Source organism: Erythrolamprus reginae, chromosome Z (assembly GCF_031021105.1).
Source record: "Erythrolamprus reginae isolate rEryReg1 chromosome Z, rEryReg1.hap1, whole genome shotgun sequence".
In the NCBI taxonomy this organism is placed as follows: domain Eukaryota; kingdom Metazoa; phylum Chordata; class Lepidosauria; order Squamata; family Dipsadidae; genus Erythrolamprus; species Erythrolamprus reginae.
The window spans coordinates 134,367,584-134,393,010 of NC_091963.1; the positions used below are offsets into that span (position 1 = coordinate 134,367,584).

Here is a 25,427-nt window from a genome sequence, read left to right on the forward strand (position 1 = left end):
TCAATTGCTACCATGTTTTCCCCAAAATAAGACCCTGTCTTATATATTTTTTTGAACCCTGAAATAAGCACACAAAAGCCCGTCTGCGCTTATTATCAGGGGATGTCTAATATTGGGGGAAACAGGATAGCTTTCTTTAATTCAGGAGTAGCCATCTGAGGGAGGTTGGCAGGAGGGTTTTTTTTTCCATTGCCTGTGTTTCAGGACTTAAACTGATTAGCTATGTAATTACCAATATAGGCCTATTTAACTTAAACGTTTTTTTCTTTCTGTTACCCATCCAACTCTAAATGAAACTTGGAAGTGGCCTGTCCTTTCTGATCAGTTCTCCTGATTTGGCCTCTTTTTGATTTAATTAGCATCAAGGTACTGCCTGAAACTTTCTCAATGATGTTTATATAATTTGAAATCTGTTCATTTTAGATAAAGTAAGAAAGGCAGATTAATATTTCTGGAAGTAGTAACAAAAGATAACACATAAGTTAAATGCATCAGAAATCAATTTACAAAACATAAGGGTATATGGTGCATTCAGAAAAATGCAATGCTAATGGATTTTAAGAGTGATTCTCTTTCCCAAATCAAGGGGGTTTTCAGGTTTATTGTGTAGTCTTCTGAAACATATAATCAGGAGTTGTTTTGAAGGAAATCCTGTTTATTTTATTCTGTTTTAATGGCCTATTTTAAGAAGTCTGAATTTGCTGTTGTACTGAAATTACGCAAGTGCCAAGAAAGTGTGAGCTTTTCCCTTTTGTGGGGAAGTGTGTTATTTAATAAATAGATGCCCTTGGGTTCATTAAGAACGACAAAGACAAAATGGACTGCTAAATTAGCCACACCCACCCAGTCACATGTCCACCTCGCCAATCCAGGCTGCCAAAAGTCTAAGGGACCATGAATTGCTCCCATTTAAAAAACTTGAGGATCTCTGTTTTACAGGGTTATTGCAGCAAAAGGATAGAAATGGCCAGCTGTCTACAAGGAATATAAATCTTTCTATTCCCCACCATCCATTCAGAGCTGAAGAAGGTTCTTGGATGAGAAGCGAAATGTCTTCAAAAGTAAAAACAAGAAAGTCTCGTTGTCTCCTGAAAAACCACCTTTGGGACAACCATGACCTGAATGACTGAGAATCTCTACAGACATCTTAGTTTACAATCAGAGATTTAAAGTTGAGGAAGTTGTCCCAATGACACCAGGGAATTGGAAAAAAATGTTTTAATTATGAGAGACAACACTAGAGAAATAGTTGTCCATACACACAGCGTAGAAGAAAGGAAAATACAACAAAAAACAGGCCCACTGTTTTGACAGCAAAACTCCTTTTAGCAAAAAATCTGAAACATCACAGAGAAAGGAGGGGGAATATGGGATAAGAGACAACATTTCTACTACAGAGTAACCATCATTAGGAAACCATTGGGGGGCATGGGTGGATGGACTGATGGTAGGTTTAGAAAAGGAAGGAACTGGGATAAATGGAAAGGGGGGAGGGGGAAATACAGATTTTGGCCATAAAATATAAAGAGGCTACGCTGCTAAAGGAACCTCTCTGGCCAGCGAGTTGCCCCTGCCTCCACAAAACCCCCTCAAGGCTGGTTCAAGGGCTGGGCTACCAGAAGTCTCGGCGATGATAGGAGTCAGGATCGCAGTACTTGGTCACAACGACCCGGTTTGCAAACTTGCGTCCAGTGAGGCCTTGCATGGCCTTCTGACAGTCAAAGACAGATGTAAACTCCACAAATATCTACAAGAGTGAGGGAAGAAAAGAGAAAATATGATACATTTTAAAAAATTGACAAATAAAGGATTCAAATCTGGCCCAGATCATACTCTTACCTGTGACTAGGAAAATAAACTGAAGCAACTGTACTTTTTATATAAATTGATTCTCATGTTTCTTCCATGTATCTAATCTAATTTACTTATCATACTAAATTTGTAAATAGCTACCTTTATGAACTGATCACCACCTTACTAGTCTTAAAGCTACCCAGTTTTATGCTGGCTGATTTAAAGCAAACAGCACCTAGCCAACCCTTAACAACTAAGCAGGTTTAGTTGTGAAAGTGTCTGTGAAGGTCCGATATTACTGATGAAGCCTCCAAGATAGAAACATCTCATTTTTCCTCAAAAATATCAGTCCAGATGTCTTTTTCAAAATAAAAACCACTTTTGATACCCAAGCTGCAACCAAATGGCTTACTTAACAAAACCCCCACTGTCTTTTCAATTTACTTTATAGAGATAGGATACCAGGAGGTTCTTCAATAAAGCCATTTTTGGAAACTAAGCCACTCTTTTAAAGAAATCCTAATTTGGATTCCCATGATTCAATCTCTTCAGTCCATAGTAGATAGGCTTGTGCTTTAGAGCAGAGCCATCTGATTGAACCCTTCTATGTCCCATGTATACCTTAGAGCTCATGGAGCCAGATAAGAACAGAAGCACTCTATGTTAAGAGAGCAATAGCTTCTTCATTTCCCTCTAAAACACCATCCCCACCCCCCCAACAACCATTAAGTACCTTTCCACAACCAGGCACCTCAACTCCATCAACAGGCCGGGGGATTTCAATGGATTTGACAACACCATACTTGCTACACTCATCGCGGACATCCTCAACAATCTCTTCATATTCCTCATCATCCAGGAGCTCCTCGGGTAATACCATATTCATGAGGCAGAGCACCTCAGTTGGATGACCACCCATTTGTACTTGTGAACTCATGAGACCCGGTACTTGTAGGGTCACTGGAGTCTGGTTTATTGTACTCTGGAGGGACAGCAAGAGAGTAGAGAGAGGGAAAGCCATAGAGAGAGGAATTCAGTGACACAGACATTTAAACTCATTTCCAAACAGGCACCAAAATACTGCATTTTTTCCTTTACAAGCTTTGATTTTATTTTCTGGAACAATTCAAATATCAGTTCCTTCAATCTCAAACATACCAAACAGCTACTATTAATTATTTTTAAACCAAATTTGAAACTCTGGAAAGTATTCCTCCTCTGCCAGTTTATGTTTTTTATGACTGGTAAAAATAAAAAAAGCAGGAATAATTTGATTCTCAAACATCTAATAATTTTTGGGCATACACTGTAATTCTTTGGGTATGATACTGATTACTTTGGAAACTGGTTTTTTAGATAACCAGAAATCAGCGTTCTAATATATGGCTTCAATGCATCAGCTGAGCATGCCAGCACTTATGTATTTATAAAAACACTATTTCTGCAAGTACTGATTCATTTTAGGTTTCAAATTATCCTGGGTATATCTGGCTAGATAGGTTTAATATAAAAATAAGAATTGGATACAAAAATAAATGTGATGCAAACATTTTATTACTATAGCTCCTACATACAAAAATACAGAAAATAAAGTCTATGCACTAAATAGACCTTTATGAAAACTAAAAAGTCAGTTCACGATCTGAACAAAAGTGTTTTAGAATATCATGAAGCTTTCTGGAATACTCAACGAGAAATTAGTGGCAGCAGCTGAAGGGAGGGCGTGAAAGTGCTGGAAAGACAATGGGGACAGTCAAGCCAGCAGGGCAGCTGCACTAGGAGCTTCTGGGTAGAGAAGAAGATAAAGATGGCAATACACACCAGCCTTGTCTATCTCATTTGGATTCTCTTTTGTCTGAAAGCCAGAGCCACTAAAGATGTTTCGATATCGCCAAGCCAAGGGTGACATGCTGATTCAAATTTGAAGAATTTTCCCTACTTCATACAGACTTATTTCTGGAATAACTTAGAAGGCTTGGGAACTTTGTTTGGCCTAAAATTGCTTATCTCTCATTAAGCAAGGTAAAACATGAATAGTTTCCCTATGCCTACAACCACTGGCATTTGACAGTACTGGTACGACCAATCTTCTAACTTTCAGAAACAGAACCTGCAAATATATCCTGAAAAAAATTGTTATTTGGTACCATTTCTTCCTCATCCCAATCCCTTTCTTTTCTCACCAGAGTAGCATTCTTAGCTCCCACGCTGGCTCTCTGCACCAAAAGCTTCTTGTCACCCAGCTGCATGCCATTCAACCCCGCGATGGCCTGCGAGGGCAAAACAAAAGTGAATCCAGACACTTCAAAACATGAGCCTCTGAGGTCACCAACCACACACCCCTCTGCCCCAAGCTCTAAAACATCCACACATTCATACACAAAAAGTAGCTTCTTTTATACCCCCTCCCCACCAGATTCCTACCTGAACTGCACTGCTCTTGGATTTAATATCACATTTAGTTATTTACCTGCCGGGCCTCAAAATCAGCATGTTTTTAAAAAATAGATCTTGTTGGAAGGGATTAAGATGAGTCAACAAGACTGTCTGCATGAAGGAGAAGAGCAAAGGTGAGAGTTCAGCCTCAGCCAAATGTTGCCAACAAAGACAGAAAATTTTAAAAGGAGGCAGATGAGACCACATACTTTTCAGAATGAGAATTCCACTAATTTGAGGTTGTCATGCTTTGGGAGTTTACATCTTACCAGTCCAGCCCCAATAAATAATTTATTATCAGGTTTTACAATATTGAGAATTTGTTTTCCACACAGACCAATTTCAGAAGCAAGATTATGAGCCAAATAATTTCCCAGCTACAATATAGAAATTGAGGTTTATGAAAGAATGCACATTTCAGCATTATCAATTAAGTAAAAAGCTGACAAACAAATTTACTAATCCTCTTCCACACAGAATTCAGTGGATGAAGGGCTGTTTCAGGAAAAGATGGAGCAATCATATGTATGAAACTATAACTTGGCCAAAATATTCAAGTTATGATCTAGAACTTGTATTCACGACTGTGTAACGTCAAAATATACACGTGAGCACAAATTTTCAGTATCTAATTTTCTCAGAGACAATTTTTTAGAAATTTGTTTTTAGAGAAAGTAAGAGTATAAGACACAGAACCAAGAGAGGGAAAAGGACAATTTTAAAAATGATTATTATACCAAAGTTTGATAAAATTATGCACTTTCTAGTTAGAAAATAATTTTCATTTATTCCAGCTGACATAATGCTACTCTTCTTTCCTTTAATGGCACTTGGCCAGGATTGTCCCTTTTCCCAAAAATTGCTAAGTACAGAGATCAGAATTGTTTCAACATTCTAATTATCTGCAGTTTAAAATTTTAGGTCTTCTTCCAGCACATAACACCTGTTAGCATCTAATTTGTAAAGCATGTATAGATTCCAAGTTATATAAACAGCAGAAGGGAATGGTTCATGGGACAGTTTCCAATTAGATGTAGAAGACTTCATTTAAAATCTCATCCAAGGAAACAACTCAATCAACACTTCTTAAAACTGTATGGGCAAAATGAAAGTTATAACTTAAGCTATACATTTAAGAATCTGTGGAATCAAATACCGTATTTTCCAGAGTATAAGATGCACAGAATATATAAAATGCAGCTTAGTTTTGGGGGAGGAAAACAAAGGGGGGGGGGATCTGCCTCTGCCTCCCAGCAAACAGTACAGATGATATTGTTTACTGTGTATTTCTGTGCATGTGTGCCTGACCCATAGAAATAGCAAAGAATTTGAGAAATGTACATTATGGCAGTATATCAATGCCAGAAAGGTTTTTTTAAGTGTAGTCACACTAACTCTTCCCAATTATTTAAATAGATCTATTCCAAATATGACTAAGACAAGGTTTAACTTAGCTGCCTTATCTTAATACTAAAACAGGACACTATTATATTTCAATTATACTTGTACAGGTGCTGTATACATTATTCTCTACTATTTAAAAAAATACAGTAGCACTGGGCCTCTCTAGATCAAGCATTTATTTTAAAAAACATCTTTACTTTATTGTCTAGAACAATAATAAAATAGTCTTTTAAAAATAAGTTTAATAATTTGAACATTCTATAGACATTTATAGTTATTATCCTTGCAGCATCCAGTTTCAGCAGTCTAATTAACACAAGTAAATAAAATTATGCCTCTGTCTCTCAGTAATTTGCCTCCTTGCAGTTTTAGTTTCACTTTCATGTTACCCTGTTTCCCCGAAAATAAGTCACCCCTGAAAGTAAGACGTAGGAGAGATTTCGTAGAATGGCCTAATATAAGGCATCCCCCAAAAGTAAGACGTAGGAGATGTTTGGTTTCTCAGCATTCCCAAACAGAACATTAGAATAGAATAGAATAGAATTTTATTGGCCAAGTGTCATTGGACACACAAGGAATTTGTCTTGGTGCATATGCTCAGCGTACATAAAAAAAAAGAATAACACTGCTGTCCATAAATTGCATCCCAAAACGTTGCATCAATCAGATTTAAAACACATCCAACATGCATCCAACATGCGGTTGCATGTTTGGATGCATTTTTTCTGCAGCAGGATACAGGATACAATTCACTGAAAAAAAATAAGACATCCCCTGAAAATAAGCCACAGCACATCTTTGGGAGCAAAAATTAATATAAGACGCTGTCTTATTTTCGGGGAAACACGGTAGCACATAGGCCCCTAGTCAGGAGGCTGATAATCAATTGCTTATAGTAATCAGGCTCTGCGTTGTTTGCTGCAAGGAGGTAAATTGTTGGGAAGCAGAGGCCAAATTTGGTGTATAAAATCACCCAAATTTTCACCCTCTTTTGGGGGACAAAAAGCTGCATCTTATACTCAGAAAAATACAGATCTCTATCAGGTTCTCTATTACCATGTTTCCCCAAAAATAAGACCCTGCCTTATATTTTTTTGAACCCTGAAATAAGCACTTGGCCCTATTGCCATGCACTCAAAAGCCTGATTAAGTTTATTATCAGGAAATTATTTTGGGGGAAACAGGGTAGATTCACTAAAAATAACCTTTATTTAATAGCTTTTCAAATACATGCTCCTTCAAAGGATTTATTGAAGCAACAGTCAAACCAGGATTATTGGTAGCATTTGATTTAATGTAAACGTAAATAGAATAGAAAATATTCTCCATGTAATCAATGTATTTCTATTGCATTACAAATAGCAATTTGATGGCAACCTCAGAATGATCCATATGCTAGAGCTATGACTTTCTTGGGTCCACGCCTCTGTGGAATTATTTTTTTACATTTAGAGCATTTATCTTAATATCCAACCAAATTACCTGAAGTTTGATCAAGCTGCACTATTTCCTAATATAATATAAAATATTATATTATATATACAGTGGTATCTCATGATACAAACCCCTCGCCATACGAACAACCCGAGATACGAACCTGGGGTTCGGAAATTTTTTGCCTCTTCTTGCAAACTTTTTCCGTCTTACGAACCCCCCGCCGCCGAGAAGCCCTGCCGCCCAGCTGTCGCTTTTTGAAACAGCTGGGGGGCTTCTCGGCGTCCTCCTGAACCTGAACGCCAAACCCGAACTTCCGGGTTTGGCGTTCCGGAGGCCGCCGAGGAGCCCCCTGGCTCTTTCAAAAGACGATAGCCGGGCGGCAGGGCTTCTCGGCGGCCTCCTGAACGCCGAACCCGGAAGTTCGGCAAACGTTCGGTTTCGGGAGGCCGCCGCCTTTTGAAACAGCCGGGGGGCTTCTCAGCGTCCTCCTGAACCCTAACGCCAAACCCGAACTTCCGAGTTTGGCGTTCGGGAGGCCGCCGAGAAGCCCCCCGGCTGTTTCAAAAGGTGACAGTCGGGCGGCGGGGTTTTTTTTCCCGTTGCACGCATTAATTCATTTTACATTGTTTCCTATGGGAAACAATGTTTCGCCTTACGAACTTTTCGCCTTACGAACCTCCCCCGGGAACCAATTAGGCTCGTAAGACGAGGTATTACTGTATTTTAATATTTTTTAAAAATCAAAAAATCCGGTTAGCCTTTCCAAAGCCTGCAATTTGTGGGATATCATTGGGCTGAACACTTTTACTCCTCCTACTATTAATACAAGGGTTCCCAATCTGGGGTGCAAGATGATATTCCAGGGGGTGCAAAAACTTGGGTTTAGAAGTTTCAATATAATTATTTTTTGTAAGGGGTGGGAGAATATATCAGAAGCATTCTAGGGGTATAGAAAAGGTTGGGGACCCAGGTATTAATACATGGATGATATTCAGTTGTGCATCTCAAAAAAGTAAAGTAAGTTATCCTGGTATCTGTAGGCTCTGGGGACGAACATGTCAAACTCAATCCCATCAAGAGTAGCTGTGGATATTTGGACTCTGGCAGTTCCAGGGATCTTTCATTCTGAATGAGATCACACTATCCTTTCCTGGATTGGTGCACAATATGGGGGTCTTCCTGGACTTGCAATTCCTGTTCAAAGAGCAGGTAGCCAGTGTAAACAGGAAGGTCTTTGCACATGTTTTAGTTCAAATGCACCCGTTTTCAAATCATGAGGCTCTCCTCATATTCATGCAGGCCCTGGCTACCTACTGTGCTTCCCTGAAAACAAGATAGGGCCTTATATTTTTTTGAATCTTGAAATATGGCCTAGGCCATATTATCAGAGGAGGGCTTATTCTGGGGGTGCAGTAGATGGCGAGCATGGGACTGAATGGCTCATCGCCGATGGCTCCCCTCCCTGTTCTTGGTGCTGGCTAAGCAACTGGCCCACTGCCACTGCCTCGTGGAGCAGGACTCTGCAAGGCTTGTTTTGCCGTTGCATGGACAAACTGCAGGACTGCTGCGAGCTTCATCATACAGCACAGCTGGGGTCCTGCTGCCGTTCGTGTATGCAATGGCACAAACCTTGCAGAGTCCTGCTCCGCAAGGCAGCAGCGGTGGCATAGCGAGTCTCACAGACACTCATTTCTGGCAGGTGGGACGTGTTGGGCCACAAGACGCGCATCCTACCTAACATTTGTAGCTCTGTTACGTTCCTTGGCGTTGTTTCCAGACAAACCAATTGTAAAGAAAACTTCTTGCAAGTTCAATCAAACTTCTCAAAGTCGCAAGAGATTTTCTTTTAAAAGAGAGCCAGAGGCAGGGATGGGTCAGTGGACACAAAACCATGTACCGCTCTCACCTGAATCCCCCGTCCTGAAGGACATAGGGAGGGCAGGTGGAGGATGAGTGTCCCAAGCCGGCAAGTGAGGGAGCCAGCAGCGGGAGGCAAAGCCAAAGGCGCAGCAACAGGGATGGGCAGGACACACCCGTCTGCTCTCAAGCCCTGCACTTGTGGGCTCAGTGTACCCGACCCGCCTCGCCACCTCCATGCAGGCAGGAGCATGTTTCAAAATGCTGCTGGAGGCAGTCCAGAGGAGCCAAGCTAGTCCTGTAAAATGTGTACACTTGCGCCTCTTGCTTACCCTTGCTCTTCCGGTTGGGAGCTGCTCTTTCTGCAGTGGGCTCTTTTGGCCGGGAGAGAGAGGAAGAGCAAGCGAGAGACAGGTACGCACACCTCACGGGATGGGCCCGGCTCCTCTGTGCTGCCTTTTGAAATGTGCCCCTGCTTGTGAGGAGACAGCAAGGCAGGGACCAATGCTCGCTTCCTCTTCCTCGCAGGCAGAAGAGCATTTCAAATTGCTGTAGGCAGAGCCCAGAGGAGCCAAGCTAATCCCGTGGGATATTATTTATTTTATTAATCAGATTTGTATGCCGCCCCTCTCCACAGACTCATATGCGCACCCACCTTTTGCTCTCCTGGCCAAGAGTGCCCGGCACAAAAAAAGTGGCTCCTGGCATATCATTCCCCCCCTTTTCACGGAAAGTAATTTGGGGGGGGGGGTTATTTTCAGGGGAAACACGGTAGTTTGTAGGCTATTACAGCTTGCACTATTTGAGGCTGCTCTTAATGATGAAGGAAAAGCTGTAATTGGCTCACTCTGCATTGACATAGCAATGACATGTAGACATTTTGCCCATGTAACAAATCCTTTTGCTTTGAGCTGGACTGATTATCAGTAAACTCCCTGGTGCAATTCCAGATGCTAGTTATGACCATAAGGCCCCACATGGTGTAGGTTGTATCCAAGGGGCCATCCATCTCTTATTGCATCTATTTGTTCCCTATAATCAGATTTGGCTTGCTTTGGATTCCACTGATCAAGCAATGTTATCTTGCAGGAAATGAACTTTCAGTTACTGAACCTACCCTTTAGAACAGGATCCCCCAGAGATTCATACAGCTTTCACCTGACCCCCTTCAAATGAACTCTAAAACCTTGGCTCTTTTCCCAGGTCAGGGTGTTTGACAGGCCTCTTTGGCCCGGGAATAGCACAGAAAATGTCTTTTGTATGCTTTCTTGGAGCTACTGTTACTTTTTTTTGTAATATTGTTGTCTTCTTAATCTGTGAATCCATTTTTGGACGTTGGTGGTCTAGGAGGTTAGAGAGGTAAATATCTATCGCTCTCAGATTTACAATCTGATTTTGGATCTCATCCAAGATTTTAGCTTTTGCTAAAAACCCAAAGCTTTCTCCTTGATGCAGAGAGACCGAGGGAGGGGAAGGGAGAGCATGGGAAAACACACACTTCCCAAGTAGCATATGGGAAGAAAGACTGTATGGGACAGGAAGCATATGTGGGGGAGAATATATGTATATATGTATATATATATATTAAAAACATGTATCCATATACACTAACAATGGCACTCAATTACAAAGAAACACATGCATAACCCTGATGGAGATCAACCCAAAAACAAGAGCTTATGCTCTGCATGCAAAGTTACCACCGACACGCTCTGAACCTTATTAGGAATTGTGGGGTGTTTCCTCTCCACCACAGGTCCCCCCTCTCCAACAGGACAAGGGGAAGCTGGGGTGCTTTTCCTTTGTTTTATTGTAAAACTATAAATGTCAATACTTGCATTTTATAACTCCCACTGGAGTTAGCAAGCATGTCTGCTGGTTATGGGCATGTTCCGCCTCCCCCCGCTGTAACACAAAGCACAGCGGGAGAAAGGAAACATAGTTATTAGGGATACAAAACAGAATTTACTGGGGGTAGGGAAATGGGTGAAATGCACTACGGACCCGGCTCTTCCCTGACTGGTGAGGGGAGGGCTTCTTACCGGCTCTCGGTCGGGCACGGCGGCCAGGGTCTTCGCAAAAAGGCCGAAGCCTTCTCCGACTAACATTCGGGGAGAGTTGTTGTTTTTTTGGGGGGAACAAAAAGCAGAAGTGATCAGAAAACTAACTCGATGGTGTCTGCCGCTAAGTCAGCAGCTGTGCTGTAAAGGAGAGAAAAGCTGGCACCCCCTAGAGGGGAGGAGGAGAGAAAAAAACACCCCACCTGCTCAAAGGACAAAGAACCCCCCATCCCGGGAAGATCGGCGGGCCGCTGCAGAGCAAAAATGAAAAAAAGGATGAACAAGGGAGGCTGGCCCTACCTGGTCTGTGACATTGATGTCCACATATTCACAGAAGGCATAACCTTTCGACAGGCCAGTGGCACTGTCCTTCACCAGGTTGAAAGCCTTCAGGGGCCCAAAGGAAGTGAGCAACTCCTTGACCTGATGGAGAAGGAAAAAACAATGTCAACCGCTGCCATCATACCAAATAACAGCCAAATCTTCATAGTGGCATGGAATTTTGAAGAATTAAACTAGCCTTTAAAGACTTATCTGGCTTTTGTAAGGTTATTAAAATTAGTAAATACTTCAGGAGAAGAAGGATTTCCCATAAAATGCTGGATCAAGCTGGCTATTGACTGGCTTTAACAAAGAATTAGAGAGTACAAAACATGTCCCAGCTTTTTAAAAATTAAGAAAAATGGAGAGTGAAGCACTTGCCCGTGTTATCCTGAATTGTGTCATATTACCAGACTGACCTGATCATCATTAAGATAGTTTGGCAGACCACCAATGAATAGTTTATGAGCAGAATCAGGGACCACTGTGGAAACGACACCTATAAGAAGGAAGTGGGTTGACATGGCAGGAAAAGACATGAAATGATCCATACGCTGCATAAAACATTGCTAAATTTTCCCTTCCTTGTATATTATATAATCATCATTTTTTAATTCAACAAAAGTCTGATAAACCTACCTGGCACATAAACTGATGGGTTTTCAGACATCCCAGGAAGTGGTTGATAATCATGGGGGCGTCTGATCTTCAATGACTGTCCCTGGAAAATGATCCCATCAAAAGCCATGGCCTGTGTAGTTTCATCCACAGAACGAAACTAGAGCAGAAAAAAAAGGTGGGCGGGTTGTTAGATGGGGAATGGGGGAAATCAGTATCATTGTCTCTTATAGAATACTGTATATGGCTACTACTCAAGATCAAGAAACAAAATAGTCATCTCTAATTAAATTTAGGCTTATATGAGATTAGATTATCAGTGCCCAATTATGAAAACAGTAGGCTCTTTAGAAGTTACATGTCTTGCAAAATTTACAAGGAATGAAATTCTCACCAATAATCTTCCAGATAGCAGAATACAGTAATACCTCATGATACGAACTTAATTGGTGCAAGGAGGAGGTTCGTAAGATGAAAGGTTCGTAAGAGGAAACATTGTTTCCCATAGGAAACAATGTAACGTCAATTAATCCGTGCAACCAAAAAAACCCCCGCAAAAAAAACGGCGTTCCGCGACTGCTGGGAAGCTGCGCGGCTGTTTTAAAAGGTCACAGCCGCGCTGGGGGGCTTCCCAGCAACCTCCCGAACCGAACCCGGGGTTCAGAAAAATTTTGCCTCTTCTTATGAACTTTTTTCGAGTTATGAACCGGCGTTCAGGAGGCTTCTGGGAAGCCCCGCCGCCCGGCTGTCACCTTTTAAAACAGCCGCGCGGCTTCCCAGCTGTCTCCGAATGCCGGTTCGTAACTCGAAAAAAGTTCGTAAGAAGAGGCAACATTTTTCTGAACCCCGGGTTCGTATCATGAGTTGTTTGTAAGACGAGGGGTTCGTATCTTGAGGTACCACTGTACTTAGAACAAGGAAGCTATTACTTTGTACACCCAAGGAGACATGCCTTGAGCTGAAGTGGTGATTTATGCATTTATCCATAAAGCATTTAGAGTTGATAAAATACAAAAAATAAAAATAAAAAATGAGGTTAGAAATCAAAGAAGCTCAAGAAACTCAGTCAGATAAAATCCAACTCACACAACCACTGCATTATATCTAGCATTTTTATTCTAACAAACATTGTAGAAGATTACAATTTTTTTTCATCATACTCTTGGGGCCAATAACTCATAGTTAAACGCATATTCATGTTTATCAAGATTAAGGTTCAAAACAATTCAACTTCTTCATCTTTAAGCTGCACAAAAGTATTTATTTTGAAGAAGGTTAGAAGTGATGGGTTTGTTTCTACAAACCATACATTTCACTTTTTACTTCTAGCTCCTGTCCATTAATGCATGACATACAATCTATTTCATGTTAACTTTTTTCCTGTTCCTACAAATTCCATGCTTTAAATGCAGACATTCAGCCAAGAGTAGCATCAGCAAAAGATGCATTTATTTATTTATTTATTTATTTATTTATTTATTTGGTTTGGATGACGCCCCTCTTCGAGGATCCGGGGCAGCTCACAACATATCAAAACAATATACAATATACATATCTGAAAAATACAATTAATACAGCTAAAAAACTTTAAAAACTCTAATAACAATTAAAATCATTCATTCCCATTCACACAGCAAGGCTTACTACACTCGTTGGCAAGGGGGCTAGGATGTAATGGCCCCAAGTCTGGTGGTACAGATAGGTCTTTAAACTTTTACGGAAGGCGAGGAGGATGGGGGCACCGCGAATCTCGGGGGGGGGGGGAGCTGATTCCAGAGGGCCGGGGCCCCCACAAAGAAGGCTCTTCCCCTAAGTCCCGCCAACTGACACTGTCTAGTTGACGGGACCTGGAGAAACCCCGATCTTCGGCTCCTCGCTGCTGCGGCGCTGCCGAGCAGATCAGCTGCTGGGCGGCCGAAGAAACCTTCCCTGGGTCTTCCCCGCCGCCCACGCAAACTCCACCATCTGCGCATGCGCGGCGATGGAAAAAGGACGCACATGCGCAGATGGTGTTTTTACTTCCGCACCACTATATCGCGAAAAATTGAGTATCGCGAGGGGTCTTGGAACGTAACCCTCGCGATACTCGAGGGATCACTGTACTTCATGTTTTACAGCCTTCTCTAAGCGGTTCACAGAGTCAGTATATTGCCCTTGACAATCTGGATCCTCATTTTATCCACCTCAGAGTCAACTTAGTCTGGTGAGATTTGAACTGCCAAATTGCAGGTAGCTGGTAGTCAGCAGAAATAGCCTGCGTATTCTAACTGCATCACCGTGGCTCATATTACTATTAAAAGAGCCTCATACACAAAAAAGAACTCGTGAACATGGTCCAACAATGTTATATTTTGAATATTCAGTAAGTCTACATGAAACAAACAATTTTATGCATTCCCTTTGATTTCTCAAGGATCATAATCATGCAAGGAAATCAGTGGTGTTTTAAACTTGTCCTGAGTCACTATAAACTCACCTCCAGAAAAGCGAAGTTCTTATCCTGGTTAATTTGCACTGCCAAGACAGGATTACCGGGAGCCTGAGTAAGGCCACCAAGGCGCATCTGGGCATTGAAGAAATCCATCATTGCTTCCTATTGGAATCATAGAAAGAGATGCAGAGTAGATGTATGATACAAGCTGGAATGATAACCTGGACCACAAATAGATTATAAAACAACATTTCCTACTTGCCTGCTATGATGGTAGCAAACTGAAGGTATGAGGATTGCAGTCCCATACATTATTCACTTTAAAAGAAATGGAAAACTCTTTGGTCTTTTTTTTTCTTTTTGGTAGGGATAATTAAATAACAAGCAACCATATTTATTTCTCTGGTCATTTAGGTTTTAATACATTCCCCTCTATTAAATATAAGCACCACTGAGTTACAGTCAGGACTGCAAATAAAATATAATGCTGCCCAGGGTCTAGTGGAGTAGCAGCCGTAACATGTTTAATGAAATGAAATAATAATTCCCCATTCCCATATCTGAATGTTTAAATCAGAATTCACCACTTCAGACCAACAATGTTGACCAAATGTAAATATCAACTGTAGAAAACAAAGTTAGGAGATGCCACAAGAAGAGATGCTATATTAAACTGAGCAACTCATTGGAGTCACTTTGGCTCATAATGTAAAACAAGAAAATGACCTTTGAAAACAGCATCCTCTTATCTGTATCACATAGATAAAAAGTTGAGCTGTTTTTTCTGTATACTCAGCACAGCTTCAAGACATCATTTAACCAATTTTGGCTCTAGCTCCAAGAATGGATATGTCTCTTATTTCACCAAACCTCAAAAATGTGGATAACAGTAACCACAAATCAAATGTGTTTTTTTTAAAAAAAATACTTAAAATGTGTGAGGAGAAGACATGATCTGATAGGAAGGAATATTTAGGATATCCTTATAGTCTGGCTACAATTCCCATCATTATATCTGGAAGGCACCAGTTCAGGGAAAGCAGATATTCATTTCACGTGATTTATTGAGGAAAAACACCAGACAGTACTCCAAAAGTTTATAACTATCAAATGTGAGTCACTAAGATGCCAAGTCATAATGCGTCTGAGCATGGCTGCATTTAACAAAGTTCAATTGGCTCTCCCAACTTAAACATCCAGTATTCCTTTTGCAATCCCTCAGGTTCAATGGCAAAATGTCAAATATGTTTTTGACTCAAAAATGGCAAATAAGACTGGAAGTGGTGGAATTCTGGGTAGTGAGGCACTATCATTTCCATTCTTAACCCCATCTCTTTAAAAAAAAGAAGAAACAAATACTAAACCAGACGGAGGTTTTTCTGGTGGTGTCACTGAAATTGAGCACTTTTGAAGCTAAAAAGTTTCAAGGCTGAGCAGAGATAACAGAATGAGGTAATAAGTACCTCAGTGATTCCAAAGGGGATATTGCCAACATAGAGACGTCGAGCTTGTCGCGTCATTTGACTGCCGACTACAGGTACAGGTGTAGGTGTTACTGCCAGCCCATCTGGAGTCATGGTTGGTAATAGGGCTGTAGCTGGAATTTGTCCCGCAGCTAGAAATGGGGAAAAATAGTGAAAATTACCAGTTCTGATTCTCCTGATAAAAACATTAGATTGCAAAAGTCTTGATGATATAAATACACAGGATTAAGGATGTACAAAATGCTCCATTATGAAAAATGCCAACTCCAAACAGCCCTATTTTGTGTGTTACAGAAGTGGCTTAAAATAAGTCTGTTTTGAAGATAGGACACTTCCAAAGCATTCAGAATAGTTTATTGAACATTTTGAAGAGCCGTAAACAATCTGTGGCAACAGTGAGAATTAAGGTGTTATTAAAATGTACATGGAACAGTGAAGTAGAGAATGAATGATCCAAAATCACCCAACCAGCTTTCATGCCTAAAGTAGGATTAGAACGCAAGGGTTTCTGATTTCCAAGCCAGCACCTTAGCCAATATATCAAACTAGTTCACTCATGCTCACTGCCTCTCCCTTCTAAGAAGCATAGCCACAGAACTGCCAGTCTAGGATTTAAGATTAATAACATTACACAGTTCTGCTGCTGAAAAGACAGCAACCAAAAATAAATATGCATTTGGTCTATGATTAATAAAGCCTAGATGTTCTGTCGCATATACCATAGAACAATCTCTATGTTAAGCTCTGTGGTTAATAAAATTCAGTAGCAGTTAAAATGTGCTTATTCTTAAATCACAGACAAACAATTTTGTGGCTATGACTTGCAAATAGATATGCCTTCAACTGACATTTAATAAGTTTAGTTTGACATACCATTTTAGCTCCTATGCACTCCTGTGGTATTGTGACACATAGGTACATTTCAGAAATGATCTATTAAACATGTTTGTTCACCGAGGCATGGACAACTATTTTCCTTGTTCCTATCGTGGTTTATTTTGCTTACCATGTCTGTTCTTCTGTTTTATACTGTTTCAGTATTTCTAGTCCTTAAATCTTTTTACCAATTTATAATCCATCCAGAGATGCTGATAGCCAGGCAGTTTATCAATGTAATAAATTACCCTCATTTTAAATCCTCATTATGGTCTTTTTATGTATTTTGTAATATGATTGAAGGTTATAACTATAATTATTGTAACTGAAGACACAAAAATCCAAAGACTGTGAGATGGAAAATCTTTACCCATCATTGAAAGTTACTATATATGTATGTATGTATGTATGTATGTGTACACACACACACTCAAATCTCTGGTTGTTAGATGAACAGCAAGCCTTACAGAGATTTGTGAGGCCCCTCCGTGATAAGCCCTCCCTGGATCGAGCCGAGTTGAAAAACTTTCGGACAGTCTCCAACCTGCTCTTTGTGGGTAAGGTTGTAGAGAAAGTGGTGGCACACCAGCTCCTACGGTCTTTGGATGAAGTCGAATATTTAGACTCTTTTCAGTCTGGTTTCAGGTACAGCTACATAACAGGAACTGCTTTGGTCATGCTGATGGATTACCTCTGGCAGGCCTGGGATAGGGGTCATTCCTCTATCCTGGTATCAGCGGCATTCGATACCATTGACCATGGTATCATTCTGTGGCTGCTGGGGGAGTTGGGAGTGGGAGGCACCATACTGTGGTTCTCCTATCTCTCCAATCGATTATAGTCAGTGTTGGTAGGAGGACATAGATCGAACCCTAGGCTGCTGCTTTGCGGGGTGCCTCAAAGGTCAGTCCTCTCTCTTATTTAACATTTACATGAAGCCACTGGATGAGATCACCCAACGGCACGGGATGAGGAATCAGCAATATGAGAGTTGTACATCTCTACCCCGTGTCAATTTAGTGAAAATGTGATGAGCCAGTGCCTGGAGGCTGTAAGGGTCTGGATGGGAGTCAACAGGCTCAAATTTATACCCAACAAGATTGAGTGGCTTTGGACACTGTCTCTGAAGAACTATACCATCTGTCCATCCTTGATTCTGGGAGGGGAAACTTTAACCCCCTCAAAAAGGGTTCGCAATTTGGGGGTCCCCCTGGATTCTCAGCTGAGACTTGATCAACATCTCTCAGCTGTGGCTAGGAGGACCTTTGCACAGGTTCGCCTAGTGCACCAAATTGCAGCCATACCTGGACCAGGAGGCTCTGCTCACGGTCACTCGTGCCCTTATCAGCTCACAACACACTCCACATGGGGCTATCCTTGAAAAGCATTCGGAGACTTCAACTAGTCCAGAATGCAGCTGTGCAAGGTACACCACATCACACCAACACTCGACGAGCTGCGTTGGCTTCCAATTAGTCTCCGGATGCAATTCAAGGTGTTGGTTATCACATTTTAAGCCCTACATGGCTTAGGGCCAGATTATATTTGGGACCGTCCCCTGCCGCATAGTTCCCAGCAACTGATAATAGCCCATAGGGCTTGCCTTCTCTGGGTCCCGTTGGCTAAGCAATGCCGACTTGCAGGGTTGTGGGGGAGGGCTTTCTCTGCAGCGGCAGCGGCTCTCTGGAACCAACTACCACATGAGATCCGTACTGCCCTCACTCTACTGCTTTCTGGAAAACCTTCAAAACCTGGCTTTGGGGCTGTGACTAACCAACACATCTTTGATCTGGCCATAATAAGATGTATGATTGTATGCAATGGGGTTTAAATTGTTTTTACATTGTCTTTTTATTGTTGTAAGCCACCCAGAGTCCTCCGGGAATGGGCAGCATACAAATTAATTAATTAAGTGGCCTTTCCTAGTATCTCATCTATATCGTCAAAACATGTTTCACCATATGTATCTATGCATGCATGTATGTATGTATTTAATTAAGGCCACTCAAGGTGCCTGTGCAATGAACCAACTGGTTAATAGGTTATGCTGGTTATTTATTTATTTATTTATTGGATTTGTATGCCACCCCTCTCTATTACTGACCTGCCCATGGTTCGAACTGCCTATCTCTGTTGTAAAACTGAGTGAATCAAGGTGACTTAAGCAAAGAGGAGCCTACCCTGCATGGCTTTATACTGCATGGGTGTAATGTGCTCAAAACCTGGAGGAGGGACATCCCAATACTTGCGGACTTTCTTCTTCTTCTCATGCCGAGGAGAACGGCTGCAGTAGGGAACAAGAGTAAAATATTAGTTGGAAGAAAGAAAAAAAAGCCCTATTTAATTTACTGTAGTCTTAAAATTAAAATGAATTCCTACTTAAATCTATGTTTATTCCCGTGGGGTGTTTCTTAATATCCAGGGCCAATGTAATAACCCCTACAATGAATTCTGCATTGTTTTCCTTAATTTTAGGATTGCTTTTTTTAAGTGAAACCTCCTGTGGCTTTTCATTGCCCTTGCCAGCACCGGGAAGAACTGGCAATGCTCACCTTAGAGGACCTGACAGGCTTAGAGGAGATCTGAAAAACAAAAACGGTGGCACATTGGTTAGAGTGCAATACTTCAGGCTACATCTGCTGACTGTCGATTGATTGAAATTTGGCAGTTCAAATCTCACCAGGCTCAAGGTTGACTCAGCCTTCCAATGTGAGTAAACTGAGGACCCAATTTGTTGGGGGCAATAGGCTGACCCTGTAAACCACTTAAAGAGAGCTTTAAAGCGGTATATAAATCTAAGTGATATTGCTAAGGAAAGTTTCAGAAAGAATTTTTTTTCAGTTATTATTATGGCATATGACATTTCTAACTGGGCTTAAGAAGTTCCCAGGTAAAAATACATAGGTCAGGTGTATTTATCATTAAGGATATTGGATTCCAGATATTAATCAGTAAGAAGAGTTTTTGATTATCAATAATCAAATCCTGGTGGCGCAGTGGTTAGAATGCAGTATTGCAGGCTACTTCTGCTGCCTGCTTTCAATTTGGCAGATTGAATCTCATCAGGTTCAGGCTTCCGTATTTTCAAAGTCGGAAAACTGAGGTCCCAGATTGTTGGGGGATATATGCTGACTCTGTAAACTGCTTAGAGAGAGAGGGTTGTAAAAGCACTGTAAAGCATATATACAGTAAGTCTAAGTGCTATTGCCAATAATAAGATTCCAGGTTTTTAAAACAAATTAATAAAGCTGTTTCAATTACATACAACATAGTATAACAGAATTGGAAAGGACCTTGTATGTCATATAGAAGGTAAAGATACAGCAAGAGACTGCAATAGCCCTACTTGTCAAGGAAACAGAAGTTTAAAGACAAGGAGAAGAAAAATAGAAATGTAACTGTAAAGCATTTAGGATTTCAATTCCACATTTTATTTTAAAAAAATCTTCATTTTCCAATTCAATAAGCAAAGGCAAAACAGTTGGCAACACTAGAAAGGATATAGTACATAACTGACAGGACATACTGCCCAGATACAATTTTAGCATGTTCTCATATAGTTTTGACATAACTGCTTTTATTTTGGCGATCCTTGAACACACTTTCCTAACAAATTTAGTTTCAGCAAAATAACTGAATAATCATCCATTTCCAACAAGAATTAATTAGCTCCACTTGCCAATATTACAAAAATTATTGAATTTTGGTCTCTGATCTGGATTAATTTATTTTATTTTATTTATTGGATTTGTATGCCGCCCCTCTCCGTAGACTCGGGGCGGCTAACAACAGTAATAAAAACAGCATGTAAATATTATTATTCTGGTCTCAATGTAAACAAAATCTTTATCTAAATTTAGTTTTCAGAAAAATCACTATTCTGCATAATTCTGAAAGGCAAAAGGATCCATGTTTCTGATGTTTTGCCTAATATTTTCTACTCAGAATAAAAATATTGTTGAAGATCCATACCTGCGCCTCCTGCGATCTCGTGAAACACTGCGCTGATCCCTGTTGCGCCTGTCACGGCTACGACTGCGACGTTTCCTATCACGACTCCGTGAACGACTGTGGCTGCGTTTACGATGACGATTCTCCTTATCACGTTCTAAAGGCAACAGGATAGAACACAGTAAGCCATCCAGTTGCCTTTAGAGCCGGGGTGGCGCAGTGGTTAGAGTGCAGCACTGCAGCTACTTCAGCTAACTTGCTAGCTGTAGTTCAGCAGTTCAAATTTCACCACCAGCTCAAGGTTGACTCAGTCCTCCCTCCTTCTGAGGTGGGTAAAATGAGGACCCAGATTGTTGATGGCATGCTGATTCTATAAACGGCTTAGAGAGGGCTGTGGAAAGCACTAGGAAGTGGTATATAAATCTAAATGCTATTGCTATAGCCGTTGCTTTAGATTTGATGTTCTTTTCCAAAGACTTAAAATTTGATTGCTGCAAAACATTTCATTTCCCAAAAATAGTGAGTTGATGGTTTTTTGGCTTTCAGAGAAAAACACTGAAGAAAATAAAAGTTTACTATGATTGGATCATGTCTGTTGCATAACCATCTGGAATTATCTTAATTGCCCCTGGAAAATGGTAACAACAAATGGATCAAAAAGGAGAAATAGAGATAAGATAATTGTTTTAGAATTTCTCAACATTAATAGGCATACAACTATCTTAAAGATTATCTCCAAATCTAAAAAGCAGAGTTTGTATAGCACAATTTGGAAACCCTTGATGCATACTTTGGGACACACATTTAGGTTTTTGCAACATATTCCCAAGAAGCAAAAACTGAGATAATCTTAATAAAATATGTCAACAATTTAATTAATTTCTTTAAAAGTCAAAACCAAGTAGTCTTTTGGGGAAAATCTGGACATAATTCTGCCTAGATTCTTTGAGACTTCTAGATACCAACACTGCATTTAAAAAAAACATGAGAAAAAGTGCACTCAATGGTATGTTATCTGCTTCTAAAATATAGCAATAGCTCTAATTGCAAGAATGCAGGATGTTATTTCGACAAAACTAACTTTGCATTCTAGTAGTTCTGAACTACTACAAAGCTTACTATAGGGGTGATATGGAACAGAATTAGATACAAAACAATACAAAACAATAGATCTTAAACAAAGAACTCCAGTTTGGGAGATTGGAGAAGACTGATGCAGCTGTGCTGGACACAATGTTTTAGAAAGAGAACAAAATGTTATTTGTGTGGCCAAGGAGTCTGTTTTAAGATTTATTGGTAACAGGCATACAGTCCTATGTTGAAAATATTAATGCAAACCAGAAAGATCTAATAGAAGTGAATATAGGGAAGCTTCAGTTTTAACTAAGGATCTATAAACATCATCATTTTTAAAGAATATGTCTTCTCTTCTATTTCTGTAAGTCATATAATCCAAACTACCGGTAGGTAGTGTTATCATTAGATCTGCAGTATTAAACATTTTTATGTGTTGTTTTCACTAAGAAAGGTTAAACAATGACCCAGATTTCTTCCATTTGGTATACCCAACATATCCAATACAAAATGGATGAATTTTGGATGTTTGTATTTTGGGAAAGGGTAGAACTGATTTATTTCAAAGGAAATCTATTCTGGAGAGAAGGGAGGCATTCTCTGAATTATACCATGGAAAAGGAGAATATAAATAATTTGTATTCTTAGAACTACAGCCTATCTTTATCCAAATCTTTTGATTGAAACAAAGAAACCCCTGCTGCTAAGCTATTATGCAGTGTTTTCTGGAAGACGCATACACATGTTGTATACGAGTAGTATTTGACTTACAACCATTCATTTAGTGACCATTCCAAGTTTCAGTGCAATTGAAAAAAATGGCATATGACCAATTTTCAATGGCATTGACTTAGAATGGCCATAAATGGTATATTCTTCTTTCAGAAAACAGTATATCGTATTATAGTAGACTTTCCCTGTATTATTCAAAATATTTGGATTAGGTTACAATGACCTTTGCATTGTGCTTCGGTCATGCGATCGCCATTTGTACCCTTCCCAGCCATCTTCTGACAAGCAGAAAGTCATCAGGAAAAGCTGGAATTGCTTCATGACCACAACTGCAGTGATATGCTTAACTGTAGCCAAAAAAGGTCATAAAATGAGGCAAAACTCATCTAATAACTGCCTTAACGGAAATTTTGGGCTCAACTGTGGCCATATTGTATAATTTTTCTTAGGTTTATACCTTTGGAACCTCAAACTTGGAGAAGACACTCCCTGCCCCTATCTGAAGTTCCCTCCAAACTGCATATATGGCATTTTGTGTAAACCAAGTCAGGTTGGAATTGATACTATATGAGATATATATTCTGGTTTAAAATGATCTCAATTTTTTTTCCTTTCCTAATAGATGTGCTTCCTTTCAATATTCCATGTCAGTTCCTCGTTAGAAAGTATTCTTTGTAACTATACTTTCTGGTGGACAATAAACCTTTTGGTGTTAAGTTAATGAGTTTGATCTTTTCTGACTGAAGGCTTCCAGAGTTCTGTACTTATTACCACCCCCACCCTCCTGGTCTTCTGAAAAACTTTAAAAATACACTTGTGCCTGCAGCTCTTGGGCCGTTGAGCGGTAGCTGCTTGTCAGTAGTATAAATGAGTGGTGTCTGTATATTTGTTTTATATTGGGTTTAAAATTTTACGTTCACTTTTTATTGTATGTATTTTGGAGTATTTTTAATTTTTGTACTTATTTTACTGCTACACGCCACACTGAGTTGCCAGAAGGGTGGCCTATAAATTTGAAAAATAAATAAATAAATAAATAACCGTGACCAAAGAAACCAGTGCTATTCAAATTGTGGTAGGACAGCCCCAAGGTGAAGTTGGGCATATCTAGTTTATCCCTGGTGCAAAATAACAGCTGTGCCCTGATAAGAAGGAGTCCTACACTCGACCCAAGCTGGGCGAATGTGGGCCTAGTCATGCTAGTCCTCAACTTACAATTCAAAGGTAGGGTCCATTTTTTGTTTAATGTGTATAAATCTGAAGAATCTGAAGAAGAGATTGGACAACTCTTTGTCTCAAAATGGTACAGTTTCCTTCCTGCTTGAGCAGGAGGCTGGACTATAAGATCTCCAGGGTCCGCTTTTCAACTCTGAGACCCTGTTAACAGTTGAGCAACCTGGCCACATGGCCTAAGAAAACGGCGAGAAGCAGCTTCCCGCGGGCCTAGGAAGACCAGACAGGCCAATCACTCGCTCCCCTGCCATTATGGCGCCCGAGCAGATTTCAGCCCAACTCGCAGCTAAACCCCTTGCATGCTCCGCGGCTCGCTTTCTCTACCGCCATGGCAGGGACGCCCCTTCCCAAGTGCCCGTTTTGTCTACCCCCCTCGGAAAGCTCCAGGAAAGGGAGAGGGCGCACCACGTGCGTTCTCCAACTCTGGGGAAAAAACCCACTCCCGAAAAATTCAGGGCTTCTTCTCCTCCCCACCCTCGACGTTCCTCTTTTTTAAACGCACGCCGCGCGCTCGGCCACCAACGGTCCTGGGGCGCGCGATCTCGCTCCCTCATCCTTCCCCCCCCACACACCGGACCACTTCAGACTCGCGCCAAATTAGGCGGAGGGAGGGGGGGAGAAGGGAGCGAGGCGGCGGCGGCCGGGCGAACGAGGATTCCCAACCCTTCTCTTAAACGGGGCAAAGCCGATGGGCCGCGCCGAAAGAGAACGGAACGGCCAGCTGTGAAAAGGGAGAGCCGCCGCCACCTCGTACTTCTTTCTCTCCCATCTGGCGTTGAATCCGGTCGACTTGCTTACCTTGTTTGTTTTCATTTAGCTGCCGCTCGAATTCGTCGAAGTCCGACATGGCTAGTAGGGAGGAGGACGTCCCTCGATGCGGCCTAGCAATGGCTGCGCTGTAGTGCTGTGACGGCGCCTGCACGTCCAGATCCTCCTCACGCAGTAGGCCCCAACAGCGCCTTCCCTGGGAGTTCGACAACTTCCGGCGACTACTTCGCATGTGTACGGAAATTCTCGGCTATCTCCGGAATGCCTTTCTACAAGCGGTGGCTTTCCCGGCTTCCTAGTCCCCTCCCCGGAGCCATCTTATAAGGCCTCGAGAAAGGCTGCCCCTCTAGGAAGATTTCGGGTTATATCGGAGACTCTTTGTAACGTCATTTCCTTCGTCTTAAAACGTTTCGGGCGCCTGATGCATGTTTTAATATTCCCGCTTAAAAGCAAAATAAAAAGCCATGGCTTCTTTAAAATAAATTTCTGTCCCGTATCTCCCCCGGAGGTTGCTCGAATGCTTCCTAGGGTTGTTTTTTTTTACAGAGTGGTTATGTGGTGACTAAGCTTTCGATGTACAAAATAGCGGAATAATAAGTAGCCTTTCCCTCCCTCGCCCATTGTTTTCATTTATGTGAATAATTTCACATGCTGGGTTTACATAACATACTGTGGCTTTAAAAAAAGACGAAGATACTTAACACGGCGCATGGCTGCAGCTATATTTGCAGGGCATATTAAATCACATACGTTATATGATTCTCACCCATCCCTCGGCGTTCGGTGTGTGTCAATTGCTTTCAGTGAACTTGGAATATATGGCTCATTCAATAAACCCGCAATAGCTTTGATTAAACACCAGCATAAAGATGACAAGTTAAAATGTAGATATTGCACACCTGGTAGGTTTTTATATTCAAGTTTACCAGGTGGCACCAAACTTTTAGATAA

The 25,427-nt window shown here is 41.0% G+C and overlaps 1 protein-coding gene across 1 annotated transcript; it reads right to left on the reverse strand.

Moving 5' to 3' along the window:
- Window positions 1-1,203: 1,203 nt before the first annotated feature.
- U2AF2 (U2 small nuclear RNA auxiliary factor 2) lies at window positions 1,204-24,853 on the reverse strand. Its single transcript, XM_070727564.1, has 12 exons — window positions 24,507-24,853; window positions 20,691-20,826; window positions 19,271-19,300; window positions 18,899-19,002; window positions 15,822-15,973; window positions 14,404-14,520; window positions 11,949-12,087; window positions 11,729-11,808; window positions 11,289-11,411; window positions 3,978-4,064; window positions 2,528-2,776; window positions 1,204-1,747 (listed from the first exon to the last, which is right to left on the reverse strand). Exons 1-12 carry the CDS (start codon window positions 24,706-24,708, stop codon window positions 1,613-1,615), a joined length of 1,554 nt encoding a protein of 517 aa, XP_070583665.1. The 5' UTR covers window positions 24,709-24,853; the 3' UTR covers window positions 1,204-1,612.
- Between the last annotated feature and the right edge of the window lie 574 nt (window positions 24,854-25,427).